Raw genomic sequence first — 15,593 nt, 5'->3', positions numbered from 1 at the left:
GAACCAGGCAGGGGTGTCCTCTTTCTCTTTTGTTATTTGCATTGTATTTAGAACCATTGGCAGAGAAAATAACGGACTCAGAAATTCAAGGCTATAATTGGTATGACAATGAAGAAAAGTTGGCTTTATTTGCAGATGATACTGTTTTAAACCTGATAAAACCAGAAAATGACATTTCAGTGTTGTGGAACATTTTGAGACAGTTTCAAGTATTTTTTTGGATTCAAAATTAAAGAAGGTAAAATAGATTACAGCTATTGCCTTTATGTACCCATACATGAATTGGTTCAACAATACCCATATTTATGTTGACATGATAAAATGAAGTACTAAGAATTATGGATTAAAAGGATTCTGTTATAACAGCTAAGGATATGTGGGAAGAAACTAAACAAAAGGTAATACAAAAAGTGAGAAACTGGAAGCTCTGTTTTATAAATATGTATAGCAAGAGATAAGCAGTGAAGAGGTTTCAGTCCCTTTTAGTTTTATATGCAGGTCAAGTATATTTTTATCAGCCAGAGGAGGAATTGTGGACAGCCATTAATAAAGAGTTGCCAAAGATTTGATCTGACTGGGGAAGAGGGCAAAAATCAAGTGGGACAAGTTGTTCCTTCCAGTAGAACAAGGTGGTTTAGAATCATCTGACTTGAGTATTTCAGAGCTACGAAGTTAAGGCATCAATATATATATATATGTATATATATATATATATATATATATATATACACACACATATATACACACACACACACACACACACACACACACACAAAACTATAATCCATAGTAGAAAGGGAATATTATATTCATAAAGTAGTAGAAAGTATTCTTAGAACTTAGCCAACACAGAGATGGCAAAAGGAGATTCTGCCAATAGGCATGACTGCAGTTAGGGGTACAGAGAATAGACAAGAGAGGGACTGGAGTTTACTGTAGAAAACTGGCAAAGAGACCAACGTATAGGAGCAAATAATTGGAATTAGAAGGGGGAAGGTAATAGAATGGGAGGAGGCCAAGAATTCATTTGGACTGCAGACTAGAGATTGCCTTCCCTATCAAAGATTGATATTAGAGTATAGGTGAAGAGAAAGAAATAGTGGGATCCTAAGCGAAAGACCATTACATGTAGAGTTGTTAGTAGAATCTAGAACAGAAGCTTCTGTTAAAAAGAGATAATTAGTAGGACATATAAAATGTTGCATGAGAAGTGTAGGGATCAGTCAGAGGAGGTTAGCAAGGATTGGGAAAAGAGATTGGACAAGTAGTTCACAAAGAAACAATGGGAGGATATAGCAATACCTCCCAAATATGCAACACAGTCTAGAAGATTTTGGATCTTTGAATGGAAGTGTTTGCATAGGTATTTTTATACCCCAAGCACACTTCAAAGGATATTTCCTCTAGTAGACTGCAAATGTTGGAGGTGTGATGGGTAATAAAGAGATAATTGGAAACATTTTTTGGGAGTGTGATGTATTGGTAGACTTTAAAAACTTCCCACAAACTACTCTGTCAGAAATACTGGTTGAGCAAATTGGTATAACTAAGGAAATTATTTTTTGAGCTGTACTACAGAATTGGAATTGCTAAGTTTAATTATGACGGCTGTACTAGAAGTAGTGAATATAGTAACAGAGATAAAATAACTGGAAGTGGAACCTTTAGAGAATGGTAGAGGCAAATTACATAGAAAAATGGGAATTGTGAGAACAGTCCACACACAGTAATATTTTAGAGGAGTGAGGTTTAAAGGAAGGCAGGAACTACATGAGCTATGTACTGTTTCACAATGACTATAGATTATAAGTGATGTGTAATTTTTGCAAATGAAAATGTCAGTATGTTTTTTTCATTTATGTAAATGTATGATTGCCTGTGTCATAGTGATAATTCAGTAAAGATGTTTTTTGTTCAAAAAAAGAATAATCCATCTGCTGGGTCTTTTCTCCCTGGGCCTCCGCTGAAAATGTGCTTTGTTCACTCAGACTTTCCCAGTCAAAAAAAAAAAAAAAAATAGAATGCTACAGGAACCTAGTACTGAAGAGTGGAGAGGCATTCAGGAAGGAAGGGGTGAGACCATTTGAGAATACAAGACAGAGCATACATGTTGTATTAGGGAGTGTAACTTGCAAGGAAAGTTGAGCTTCTTTCCAGTAATTTCTTTTCTTGTTACAGCATAAAGTCTGGATAAATTACAGTGAAGAAGTTCTTTCTTTCTTTAACTTCACTAGTGTAGTCAGCAGTCATTGACAGGTGAGTTGAGATTCCCTGATGTAATTTGCTTTGTTATTCACTGTCTTCGTTCATTTTGCTTTTCTAAATACTCTTGGCTCAGCAGTTGTACTTTTGAAAACGTAGTCGTTTCATTTAATGTATTTTTTCAGTTTCATTGGATACATACTGAAAATGTTTTCAAAAGTTATGTCTTTACAAAATCTATGAGCAGGGTTTCTTTTATGGTAGGCAAATAGATCTGAAGGGGTTATCGCACTCGGTGCTTGTTTGGCTTAGGAACAAGCAATTAGCAGAATAATGTGAAAATTGTCTTAAGACTTTAAAAAGCTGCTAGACTGAGAAATTTAGAAGTTATTGATAAGTATCTTAATGAAACTTATTTTAAAGCACAATATCCAAATCAGTTTGATATAACCCTGTAACAAAAGTAAAGCACATTAAAGGACCCAGTAATGAAAGATTTCAAAACGTACTGCCCTTTCTAAATTCTGTAGGTGACCACTCACCAGTTATAAATGGCTGTAAAAAAATAAAGCTTTTGCTCTTAAACAAATAAGATGTATAGGAAACAACTGAGCCACTTCTAGAAGCAGAATTAGTGATGGTGAATTGGAATCTTGTTTATATAGAATAAAACTCAATGTCAGCCTTATCTAACATTTTAATGTACTAACACCAATTCAAAGCATATTATTTTCACTAACCCAACAAAATAGCTTCAGAAACAACTAAAAGTAAGAGATCAAACCACAAACAAATTGAAAAAGAATTTAACAAAAAATAACTAAACTTAACAAATTCCAGACACTAAAAACTGCTTGTAGACTGGCTAACATTGCCATATCTTTATTCTTCAGGAAACTGCATGATGCATTTTTAACTACGCATTGAAGTCAACAAGAAAGTTTTAAAGCAACATAAGGAGACTTGTCAGTAATGTATTCCCAAATTCTAAACAAAATAGCATTCTTAAAAGTTTAACTCTCGAAATCAAAGAAGACCTTGGTCTATCTAATACCATACAAAGCCAGCTATTCCATAATGTTACAGCTACAGTCTGACTTACCCCAGTACAAACTGCCTGAATTTCCACCATAAGCGTTATGTTATTTTTTAAGCTAGCCCCCATCAGGCCAGCACCAACATCCAAAGTTCCTACATTACACATAACAAAGATCGTAAGGACAGATAAAAGATATACACTTACTGCTGGAATGCTTCCGTATAGTTTCATGCTTACACTGTTTATTTTGTTATATTTAATGGGCAGGTAGGTTGGCACCATTGTCCTTTTCAGCCATGATGGGGGTTCTTTTGATCAAAACAAGATGTTAACATATTTTAACAAAGATAATACATCCAAATAGCATGTATTACCGCATACACAGAGTTCAAGAGCATGTACAACTATTGATCACAATGTTCAAAAGAAAATACGCAAATTGACGTATATAATTTAATGAAAGACTATTTCATACTCACCATATGCTTGAATGTTTCAGCATAGGGCTGATATTGCCCATTAAGGTCTTTGTCTTTATTGGAATTTAAGGCATGCTGTGACTTGGTGATTATCAGCTACAGTAAACAAATGTAGCACAATTACCCAGGATCTGTGAAGCATTTGTTTCAGGAGATATTCCTTGAGCTTCCTTCCATAACATTGCAGTGCTTACGGTTCTTTCTTCATCTGGTAAGCTATTCCAGCAAGCTTTTCTGTATGCTTTGAATACTTTTATCTCCTACTGCTGGCTTGAGGGGTGGTCTTTTTAGTGTAAAGGCTTCATTGTTTGCCTTAAGGCCATAGGAGAAGGATCTGATTGCTAACCTAGAAGTAAGTTGTGAGTAGTCATATTGAATGATTAATTTGTGTAGTAAAGTGGAGAGAAGGTTCCTTGTACAGACACAGGAAGCCAGTTTGACTCTTCTAAGATGAGGTGGAGGTGGGGTCTGAGTTCTTTTAAATTCATATAGTGATATATTTTGTTCATAGATAGTACTTTAAAGCAATGCTATATTTGAAGAGAGCTTAATGCAGTGATGGGAAAGGCATACCCTTGTATTAGGAGGAGTGTGTTTGTCACTAGGGCAGTTCTTGTTTCAGAATTCAAGTTACTTTGTAACATAATTTTAGTTATTCAGTCATTTTGATTGCAAGATCATGAGAGCAGGTCACAGACTAGTCAGACTGACTGTATGAAAATGGGGGCTTACTACTAAATACAGGATCTCTTTGTCTCAGAGTGTTCCTTTTTTTCCAAGGTATGATAATGTCAGTTAGTGTATGTAAGTAGCAGGGGATAGGGTCTGCAGCCCCCCACTACTGTGGTTTCTGGGCCAGGTGTTTCCCCTACAAAAATAACTTTAAATGATATCATTGTCTATTTCCTGTAGTTTTGCTGTTTTTTTTTTTTGTAAATATGGAACTTGCAGCAACATTTTTTTGAATTGTCACGAAGGAGCCTTTAATTGTAGAAGGCTGTTAGCAATTACTATTGAAAATACTTGTCTGAAAAGAAAGCAAGTTTAAGTTATTAAATGAGGTCATGGTTGATTGTCAAGTGGTAGGTTTGAAGACTGTGAGGGTGATATAGGTGCCCAACATTTGAGTTTTCTTTGGATAACTTTGCAGGCAAATTTGTGTCTGTAAGCTGGGTTTTGGTGGTTTTATGAGAAATGATATGACTTGCAATTAGCATAGGTGATGATACTTTAAAGGTTAAGTGTAAATGTTTAATGTTAGTTTCATGTATTGCAAGTCTTAGTTTTTATAAGGTATAATTTGCAGTATTGACCTCCTGTTCACTTGCAGTTGAACAGTAAATACTACAGGACATGTAATTTATTATTTGTTAGTGTAACCTCAGTAGTGATAACATCTTATGGAATGGAAGTAAGTGTTGTATTAAACTCTGAATTGAAAAATAGGCGGTAAATTGTTCTTTAAACTTATTCTACTAGTGTGGAATATCTGTAATATGTGATCTTTGTCATAATTTGTATATCAATGAGATTGACATCTGGAGGCATTATTTCGAAGACGGTTGGTGTGAAAGTCTGATGATATTTTTTTGCAGGAGTTTGTTGATTATCTTAATGAGAACAAATGGGGCATCGAATTTAAGGTCACTTTCAGTATGACTGAGATTACCTTTTTGGGTGTCCTTGTGAGTAGATTGTCTGACTGTTTGGGGGATAAATGTTCTTTTTCCTTCTGTAGGGGCCACACTTTGGGCTCCTTATTTAGTCATTATAAAAGGTTTGATCATAGGGGGACTTCCTCGATTCAAAGAACACTCATGAGAGATATATTGATGGGATGTGTCCCTTGTGGACATTGTTCTCACTGCCATAGGGTGAATAAAATCAAAGAATTTACCAGCAAAAATATATCCACAGTCTTTAATATTACCTTTTTGGCAAACTGCAGTGCAAGTTGGGTAATTTATTTGGCCACTTGTACATGCTCCGCATTTTACATGGGCCAAACTTCAAGACCTCTCAAATTTAGAATTGGAGAGCAAATGAGTGATATAAGGAATAAAAGGCAGTCCAATGTCCTCTTCAAACATACTTGCAAACATAACACTACTTCATTTAAATTCACCATTATTGATTGTATATTAGGGAATTGCAGGAATAAATCTGACTGGCACAACATTTTAAATGTTAAAGAAAAGAAATGGATTATTAAACTCGGTGGGGGGGGGGTGTTCCCTCCTGGTCTAAATGAGTATCTTTAAATTAACCAGTAGGAGGTCTTTTGGCATCACTCTGTATGTATAAACCAGTTTGGTTTGGGTGTTGGGATGTATTTTTCCCTTCACCCATGTTATATGTTTTGGTATAGTAAACTGCTACACCACACTTTGTGCTGGCTCTGATTTGTTTTGGAATTTACTTTGGATTATAGACCCTTTGCACTTGCTGTAAGTGCGGGTTGGACTGACTTTGCAATTATATAATTATCATGTGTATTTTGTACCAGTTGTTATGAGACTCAGATACTGCTTCTTACAGAGCTTTGGAAGAGCTGTTTAGATGCTAAGGGAGAACAGAGTGTGATAAGTGAGCATTTGATGAAGTTTGCGTTTGCCATGATTGGAGTTTAGGTTGTACTTTGTCAAAATGGTTTGAACATTGTTTAAAATTGAGTTATTTGAACATTGTAGGAGCTAATGTGTATGGGGCTTGAAGATTAATTAATAGCTTGTTTACTTTAAAGCGACACTGTGATACAGTGGTGGTCATTTTGGAGTTTTCAGCAACTTTTGAAATCTGACTTTGCAAACTGCTTTACTTAAAATGAATTGTTTAACATTTACAATACAAAGTTATAGTTGTTTTGTTTCTTGTTTATTATAGTGACATAGTAGTTTCCTGTTTGGGGACAAGCTTTGTTCATTTTCTTTGATGCTTCTCGTGAGCACTGTTAGTTTATTATCCCTACATTGGTAGTTGTACCACAAAGGAATTTAGGTTGAATTGTTTGTTGGACTGTTTTTATTTATTGTTATCCTGTGTAGTTTAGATAGCATTCTGTCTCCACTGTGTAGTGGTATATTTGGTTTATTTATTCTTTGAGACTATTTAGGAAAAAAGTAGGGTAATGACTTAACTGACTTGCCTTTTCTTTGTATTCTTCTATGGGGAACTTTGATAATGAAGATATTAAAGCAGAAGTATGTAAATACGGAATAAAGTTTAATGCTGCTGTAATCCCTTTGTAAATATCAACAGACTTCTGTCTGAAACACTTGCCTTAACTAAGGTGTGTATATTTAATATCTAACATGAATTATTTGCTGTTCACCAGTTGGAACAGTTGCACAGAGTCCAGATGCAGTAATGAGGCACAGATATGAACATGGAGGTCACATTATCTGGCCTGGGAAAAGGCCAATGGCCTTTGGCTAAGTGACTATTTTGAGTCATTAGGGACTCTAATGATAACAAGCAGGAGTGGTTGTTAGCAAAAGCTGTATATATTTATTACTGGATGTCTGTGGGAGCATGACAAGGAGGATGTGATATGCACCTGTTGCAGGTGGATAAAAGATACAATCAGAGCAAATATTTAGTGTTTTAGTAGTAGAAAACTAAAAAGTATTAATGAATTAATTTATTATAAAGTAGAATGGCATATCATTTGGATGTTTCATGACTTATCTTTGAACTAGGTATCAGTTTTGTTAATGGAAATTCACTGAATTTTATTGGTTTGTCTCAAATGTGGAACATGTCTCACTATTGTGTAAAACTTTTATTTTTAAGGCTAACAAGTAAGAACATTATTCATAACTCTCCTGAATGGTCCGTGATCGCGCTTGTGCTTCTTTCTGTGTAAGTATTTGTTCTCCCTTTGTATGCCTTGACATATTGCAATCACTAATGCTTGCCTTAATGCATATTCCTGGCTAGAGTGTTTATATTAATTGGACTTAAAACCTGAATGTTTCTTTTAGAATGCAATACTAGATGTCCAATGTATGTCTTTGTTCAGCCCTTTGATGGTGTTTACCAGTATCACCAATGTTGCAAAGGATGTTGTAGAGCATTTCCTAATTCCATTCTTTCCCAAGCCATTGAGGGTCTTTAAGCAAAGGCACTCCCACATCCTCTAAGGAGAACCATGTGCTCTGTGCTGATGAACTGAACCAGAGTTATGTACTGGGTTGTCTGCTTTATGTTTACATTTTCTTCACTTGTGCTTGGGTGATATCTACTATGGTTTTTTTTTATAGAAGTCCTGTAGTAAGTCATGGAAAAACTAGGAATGCAAAAACATGCAGGTTATTTGTGAGAAGTGAAAATCTCTGTTGATCTCTGGTTTAATTTTTTACATAGGTAAAGACCCAACATACATAAATCGGACTTTATTTGCAATATTTTCATCATAATTTCAAAATGAACCATTTGTGAATATGTATTTACCAAAGTTTTCTGAATCTTGGGCAAGATTTTTTTAGGATAGTGGAGTCTATTTCATGATTGTGAATGTGGCCAGAACATTGCTTCTCAGTACAGGGATACTGGGATTATGTTTTGCTTGGAAAGAATGACTTATAAATTGATTGAGGGATATGTAAGACCTTTTAGCATGACCACTTTCTATTGCAGAGCAAAAAAACTATTCAAGAAAGAACACAGTAATTATCAGCTTTTCTTTTGTGGTCAAGTTACTATTCATGTTTTGTAAAAAGAGGCATTGTTGTGAGACAGGATGATTCCTCTTGGAGTTATCTGTTAAAGACAAAGCAGCAATTTCTTGATGATTCTTTATTGGAGGAGTTCCTTTAGTGCAAACTGAAATAGGCCCAGCAGTGTAACGACAGAGAGTTATCCCATGCTGTGATTAATCAAAACCTACTAGAAAAAATGGATTTTGTCACCTTCACTATTTATGAAGTCAGGTACTAACCAGTCAGTGGCTTTGCTGGAGCTTCCTCTGCTTCAGAGGAATGGGGCCTCAAGTTATCAGGGTAGTTGAGCACATGACCCTTCAGACTTCTTTTACTTCTGATATTGCTATCTCTTTGGCTTTTATTGGGGATGAGGGTACTCTGTGGCTCCTGACCAGGAAATGGAGGAGGCCCAAGACCCTCTGGAGGTAGCTCCTGTCTTCTAAAAGTCCTTTTATGCAGCCTGGGAGATGTGATTTAGGTTACTTTAAGAGCTTTTGTATTTTTATTGATCTTTTCCTGGATTCATTTTCCTTCACTGATGACGTTTTTGAGCCTTGTGTAGTTTGTCAGAAAAATAGATGATAAATATAGACCTTCTTTCTCTGTCAGTTTTCTTTTGTATTTAATCTACACCTGTTTTTATTATCGAGATATTTAAATCAAAATTAGTAGTAGCTTTTCCATTTGTATAACTGCATATTTCCAGCGAAGGATTCTTTGCAAAATTTTTCTATGTTTGTCTTAACACAGACAGGTAATGCTAATACTGTTGTAGAACTCATTGCTAGCAGCCTGAGCAGACTTGTTTGGGCACAGAGAGCATTAACCCATGTTTTAATAAATGTCATTTACTGAATCAAAGTTTTTTTCTATTTATACTTGACTTTGCTTTTACTTTTAAGATAAAGATGGTGATATCATTCTGTGTTAATTACACAGAGTACAGATATGAAGGAGGAGCAAAGAGATCACATATATTTGTCAGTATGATATGCAAGATATTGCCATCCATAACAGGAATTCATGCTGCTACTGTTTCATTAATACAGTCAATTAATATTTACTGATATTTATTTGATGTTGAGTAGTTTATCCAGTCTGTGTTTGACTAGTTAAAATCCCCCATAAGGATTTTATTGTCATTAATTAAATCATGCAGTTCTGTCAACAAATCCTCATGTGCTTCAAAGGATACAAGTGATATATGTTATCTTCCTGTAGCATTATATTCAGTACCACTGGTATTTTTTTCTACATTAGTTTTTCCCCTTTACCTTCCAACCATGAATCCATCTCCAGTCAGCTCATTTATTCTTATGTAGGAGGGAAAGTATTCCAGTTCCATATGGGGCAAGAGTCATCTGGGGGAGCCATGGGGGTTGTTTGTGCCCTCTCTGGCATCCCAACACATTATGTGTTGACCTGATTCCACTCAATTGTGGTTAGGTAAGCTATCCTCAAAACAATGGGTACCCACTACTACTTCCTTGTGTACATAAGCATGCATTCACCTAAAATTTGTCAGTCATCAGGTGGTGCCTTAGTGAACCAGAATCCCACCAGATGGAGAGCTTTTTCCAATACTGCTTCTCTGAGGGATTGTGGCAGTTTGTGTTCTTGACCTGTCTCTGCCTCACCCCAGGGTGGTCATGTCTGTCCTCCCCTGCTAGTGCTGTCAAGCATTCAAGCCACTAATTGAACTCCGTTCACCTGGGATGCAGTAAGGGCTTTATCCGTGTATGTCTCCAGTGCTCAGTACCACTAATAACAATTAATATATGAGCAGTTCCTAGGACTGTTTTTTTGCTTCTTGTTTTTAGATTTTTGTTTTATAAATATTGACACACCACAGCCTGTCTCAACAGACCTGTAATTATCCAAACTGAAATAAATGAAGCACACTGAAGATGTAATTCGTTAAAAACGAAAAGGCAATGCTATTAATTCAAATTAAACCTGAACAATTCTGTTCTCACACCACCAATACTGGTCCTTGTGAAGTAGAAACTTTAAAATTTAGCGCTTTTGTTTCTGACTAATCAGAAACGTCTTCAGAATACATATCCATTCCAAAATGGAAAAATATATAGTCAAAACAAGTCACGCCTACTAAAATCAATCATCCTATCACAACCAAGATAAAATGAATAATTCATAAGCCTGTACATAAAAATGTTTTTTAGACTTAAAAAAACACTTTTTAAAAAAAATACATCTGGGATTCACGCTATATACAAACATCCTATATAAGATTGTTAAACAATTCATATAAGGAATATTGAAACACCATAAAAATAAACATTTATCTATCTTGTGCCTTCAATTTTAAAAAAACATGTTATAGAAAGGGATTCATTCAGGCCAGGCCATTCAGTAGCATTGGTCCTGATCTGCCATAGTGTTTCTTGTTTTTCTAAGTGGTGTCCAAGGACCCCCCCCCCCGACCCTATATTCCATCACCTCAATAACAAAAAACTTGAATGAATGGTCACTAAATTCTAGAATATGTTTAGCCAAAGCGTTTTTCTTTCTTATGTTTTATATCCCTTAGATGTTCGTATATTCTATGCTTTAGTTTTCTTTCTGTTTTTCCAATGTAGAATCCTTTACATTTATTACAAATAGCACAATACCCTACCCTTTCGGTGTTGCAATCACATTTGCTGTTTAATTTCACTTGTATCCTGTTTATACTGAATGTGTTACCCTCAAGAATGAATGGGCAGTAGTGGCTAGCACCACATTTTCTCATACCTCTATTCAGTATACGATGGTCTCCCTCCTCTTATGTCTCAAAAATATTCTTTAAACATCTCCCCTTCCTGTATACTATAAAGGGCAACTCACCTAATTTGTTGTGAACATCTTTTTTACTGGATAGGATCACCCAATTTTCATATAAAATGTCCTTAATGAGATTGCTGGATGCATTAAATGTTGTAATAAAGACTGTCTTAAAATCCCTTTGTTCTGTGTTATGAGATGTTAGAGTTGACAAAACCCTCCCCTCATTGTTCTCAGTTGGATTGGTGACCCCCTCCAATTCTAGAGGGTAGATGGTTGCATTAGTTTGAGAATTACTGAGATGGTTATTCTCAATGGGGGGTCCCTTTTTCTAAGAAGCAGTTTAAAATACCCACATTCTCTTTTGTTGATTACCTCTAACATCACATTCCTAACCAACATAGCTGGATATCCCCTGCTCTAAAACATTGTTTTCAAAATGTCACATTCATTCAGAAAGGACACAAAACTGGATACCATTCGTGCAGCCCTCACAAATTGCCCCTTTACAACGCCTTTCTTTTGTTTGTAGGGGTGCCCACTATCAAAATGTAGAAGGCTGTTTGAATAAGTTGGCGTCCTGTAGATTTCAGCCCGAAAACATTTCAAAGTGGGATCCTTAATCAATTTCACATCCAAGTAAGCAATTTCATTGTGATCAATAGAATGGGAAAATTTCAAAAAATATGTTGACTCATTAATATATTTGATAAACTCAGAAATCATGCTTACAGGTCCATTCCAATAAACAAAAATATCATCCAAAAATTGCAAATAACTTCGACAATAGCTACAGTATGGGGAATTAACAAGACATCTTTGTTCCCATTCTAACATTACTATGTTAGCATCAATGCCACCACATGACGTCCCCATAGCAACCCCTTTTGTTTGTAGATAAAACTCGTTGTTAAACCAAATGAAGTTATTCTTCAACACTGTTTCTAATAGTTGTTCTAGTGTATTAATAGCTCTTTGTTGTAAACCTTTTCTTAGTAGGAAGTCACAGAACCATTCAAGGCCTATACTAGGTGGAATGGATGTATATAATTCCTTCACATCAGTAGTGATAAAGACTCCATCCATCAAAAATTCAAGCCTATTTATCCTGTCCAGGAAATCCCAAGAATCTTTCACTATGGTTGACTCATCTTTCAAATAGTTTTTTAGTTTAACATCAATGTACTTAGCAATGGGTTGGGTTATAGCACCCCTAGAGTCAACTATGGGTCTCATGGGCGGATGGTACAAATCTTTGTGGATCTTGGGGAGACCAAAAATAGTTGGAAATTTAGGGTACCCTACATTCATATAATTAAATTCCTCAATTGTAATTATTTTTTCAACAAATAGATCATTTATTTCATTTTTAATTATTCTATGTGCCCCATTTACCTCATTCAAGGACACTGCCGTATACGTGTCACTCTTTAGTAACTCTTAACATCTTTTCTTGGTAAAGAGTGTTATCCATAATTATAATCCCCCATCTTTATCTGGTTTAATAATTCTTATAGAATTATTCCTTCTAATTTTATTCATACTTACATTTTCACCCTCACTTAGGTTACCATTTCTATGCTGGTTTTTCACATTGCGAATATCTTTTTCATGTAGTTTCTCAAATAGTGATAAAGCTGGATAAATGGGTGGGTTATATGTACTGGATATGTGCAATGGGTCACTAACACATTCCATATTCTGAGATAAAGTATTCAGGTTTAACTTCCTAATAAAAAACTTTAAATCCACAATCGTATTTGCCATATCAAGATTTCTCTCTGGAACAAAAGAAAGACCCCTGGCTAAAAGGTCACACTCTTCAGTATTAATGACCAAAGCAGAAAAATGAAATACTTTAAAGTCACCATTTGTATTTAGATGGATGGATAAATCATTGGTAGTTTTGTTCTCAGAATATAGAGGGTTTACCGATGACCACGGCTGTTGCCTCTCCAATTCCCCCTGGTGTTGCCTCTTGAGGGGTGGTAGTTCCTGCCCCTGCCTTGATGTCCCTGTTTGCCCCTCTGATGGAATTCTTCCCTGTTGTTCTTCTCTTTGAGACGTTCTGACCATCTCAGAGCAGGGAACTACTCTTGATCGTCTAAAAAAAAAAACTAATGCAACCATCTACCCTCTAGGATTGGAGAGGGTCAACAATCCAACTGAGAACAATGGAGTGAGGGTTTTGTCAACTCTAAACTCTCATAACACAGAACAGAGAGATTTTAAAACAGCCTTTATTACAATATTTAATGCATCCAGCAATCTCATTAAGGACATTTTATATAAAAATTGGGTGGTCCTATCCAGCAATAAAGATGTTCACAATAAATTAGGTGAGTTGCCCATTATAGTATACAGGAAGGGGAAATGTTTAAAGAATATTTTTGAGACATATGAGGAGGGAGACCATCGTATACTGAATAGAGGTATGAGAAAATGTGGTGCTTGCCACACTACTGCCCATTCATTCTTGAGGGGAACATGTTCAGTATAAATAGGATACAAGTGAAATTAAACAGCAAATGTGAGTGCAACACCAAAAGGGTAGTGTATTGTGCTATTTGCAATAAATGTAAAGGATTCTATATTGGAAAAACAGAAAGAAAACTAAAGAATAGAATATATGAACATCTAAGGGATATAACAAATAAGAAAGAAACAAACACTTTGGCTAAACATATTCTAGAATTTAGTGACCATTCATTCAAGTTTTTTGTTATTGAGGTGATGGAATATAGGGTCGGGGGGGGCCCTTGCACACTCAACTTAGAAAAACAAGAAACACTGTGGCAGATCAGGACCAATGCTACTGAATGGTCTGGCCTGAATGAATCCCTTTCTATAACATGTTTTTTTTAAATTGAAGGCACTAGAGAGGTAAATGTTTATTTTTATTTTTATGGTGTTTCAATATTCCTTTTATGAATTGTTTAACAATCTTATATAGGATGTTTGTATATAGCTTGAATCCACATGTATTTTTTTAAAAAAAAGTGTTTTTTAAGTCTAAAAAACATTTTTGTACAGGTTTATGAATTATTCATTTTATCTTGGTTGTGATAGGATGATTGATTTTAGTAGGTGTGACTTGTTTGACTATATATTTTTCCATTTTGGAATGTATATGTATTCTGAAGAAGTTTCTGATTAGTCAGAAACATAAGCGCTAAATTTTAAAGTTTCTACTTCGCAAGGACCAGTATTGGTAGTGTGAGAACAGAATTGTTCAGGTTTAATTTGAATTAAAAGCATTGCCGTTTTGTTTTTAATGAAATACACCTTCAGTGTGCTTCTTTTATTTCAGTTTGGATTGCTGTTTCATTTTTTTTTTGATAGACCTGTAATGATGATACGTTCAATACTACTAATTTAATTGTTGAAGGAACACGTTCTTTTCCTGATTTGATTTTGGCTTCTGGCTTTTAGATGTGTTTAGTAAATATTGGGAGACCTCCACCTGTCTTGTCAGATCTTCAGCAATAAAAGTGTACATTGGATTTTTTAAATATTTCAGTAATGATACAAATAGCAGCAGCCTTCAAAAAGCTGAAAGATTCTAAATTACTCGTTATATTTCTGAGACTACTACTACTCAGCAGAACCACTTTCATTTCTATTTTTAACCTTTTTTAAGTGTGTGTGTCTTGTAATTTAAGGATATTTAAAGAAAAACGACACCATCTGGATGAAAAATGTTTTGTTCAGTACTAGTATTCCACAGAAGTGAAGTAGCACTCATTAGGTGCAAATCTCTGTAGCAGCTTCTACGTCTTACACCTGGCTGACAGGCAGTGAATTTCCTGTCTATGACACCTTGTCATTAGCCACTGATTGAGTGCAAGAAATTTGTTGTGGCTTTCATGTGTTCTGTGTTATGATGGGAAGATTTTGATAAGCAAATGTGTTTTTTCCTGTGCTTCCTACAATATCAGGTAATTCCACCATATATTGCATATCCAAAAGGAAGGACCTGGTTAGACTGCCCACTCCAAAGTGAGCAGTGACCATGCAGTTATCCTTATTTTTTTTAACCTAGTTGAGAAGTCCATAATTTTTGCATATGTCAGACATGAGCTGTCACAGGCTCCTTACAACGTTTGGTCAGGTGCATGTCCATTTTATGCACAGTGAAGTCACTACTTACCAGTACATTTTTGGGGTTACTAGATTGCAGAATCTGCCTTATGGCTTTTTGTGCCTCACGTGTGTGTGTGTGTGTGTGTGTGTGTGTGTGTGTGTGTGTGTGTGTGTGTGTGTGTGTGTGTGCGCGTGTGGTATGTGTGTGCACCTGTGTGTGCATGTGCGCTGACTTTTTCTACTGGTACTGAAAGTTTAATCTAGTATTCTGGGGTCAGCTTACATTTCTCACAAATTTCACAG

At 35.6% G+C, this 15,593-nt stretch overlaps 1 protein-coding gene across 3 annotated transcripts in view; it reads left to right on the top strand.

Moving 5' to 3' along the window:
- Positions 1-15,593, top strand: part of RPAP2 (RNA polymerase II associated protein 2) — a gene marked incomplete at its 5' end in the record, with an annotated part of 1,562,525 nt that overhangs the window by 1,080,731 nt on the left and 466,201 nt on the right. For all 3 annotated transcript variants that reach the window (XM_044085673.1, XM_044085674.1, XM_044085672.1), the window contains 1 exon segment: positions 7,513-7,581. In XM_044085673.1, coding sequence (XP_043941608.1) covers positions 7,513-7,581 — 69 coding nt within the window.

This window comes from Protopterus annectens, chromosome 10.part0 (genome assembly GCF_019279795.1).
Source record: "Protopterus annectens isolate FY-2018-M chromosome 10.part0, PAN1.0, whole genome shotgun sequence".
In the NCBI taxonomy this organism is placed as follows: domain Eukaryota; kingdom Metazoa; phylum Chordata; order Ceratodontiformes; family Protopteridae; genus Protopterus; species Protopterus annectens.
Note: the sequence above shows the minus strand (reverse complement) of the source record. Positions and strands in the feature narration are given on the sequence as shown.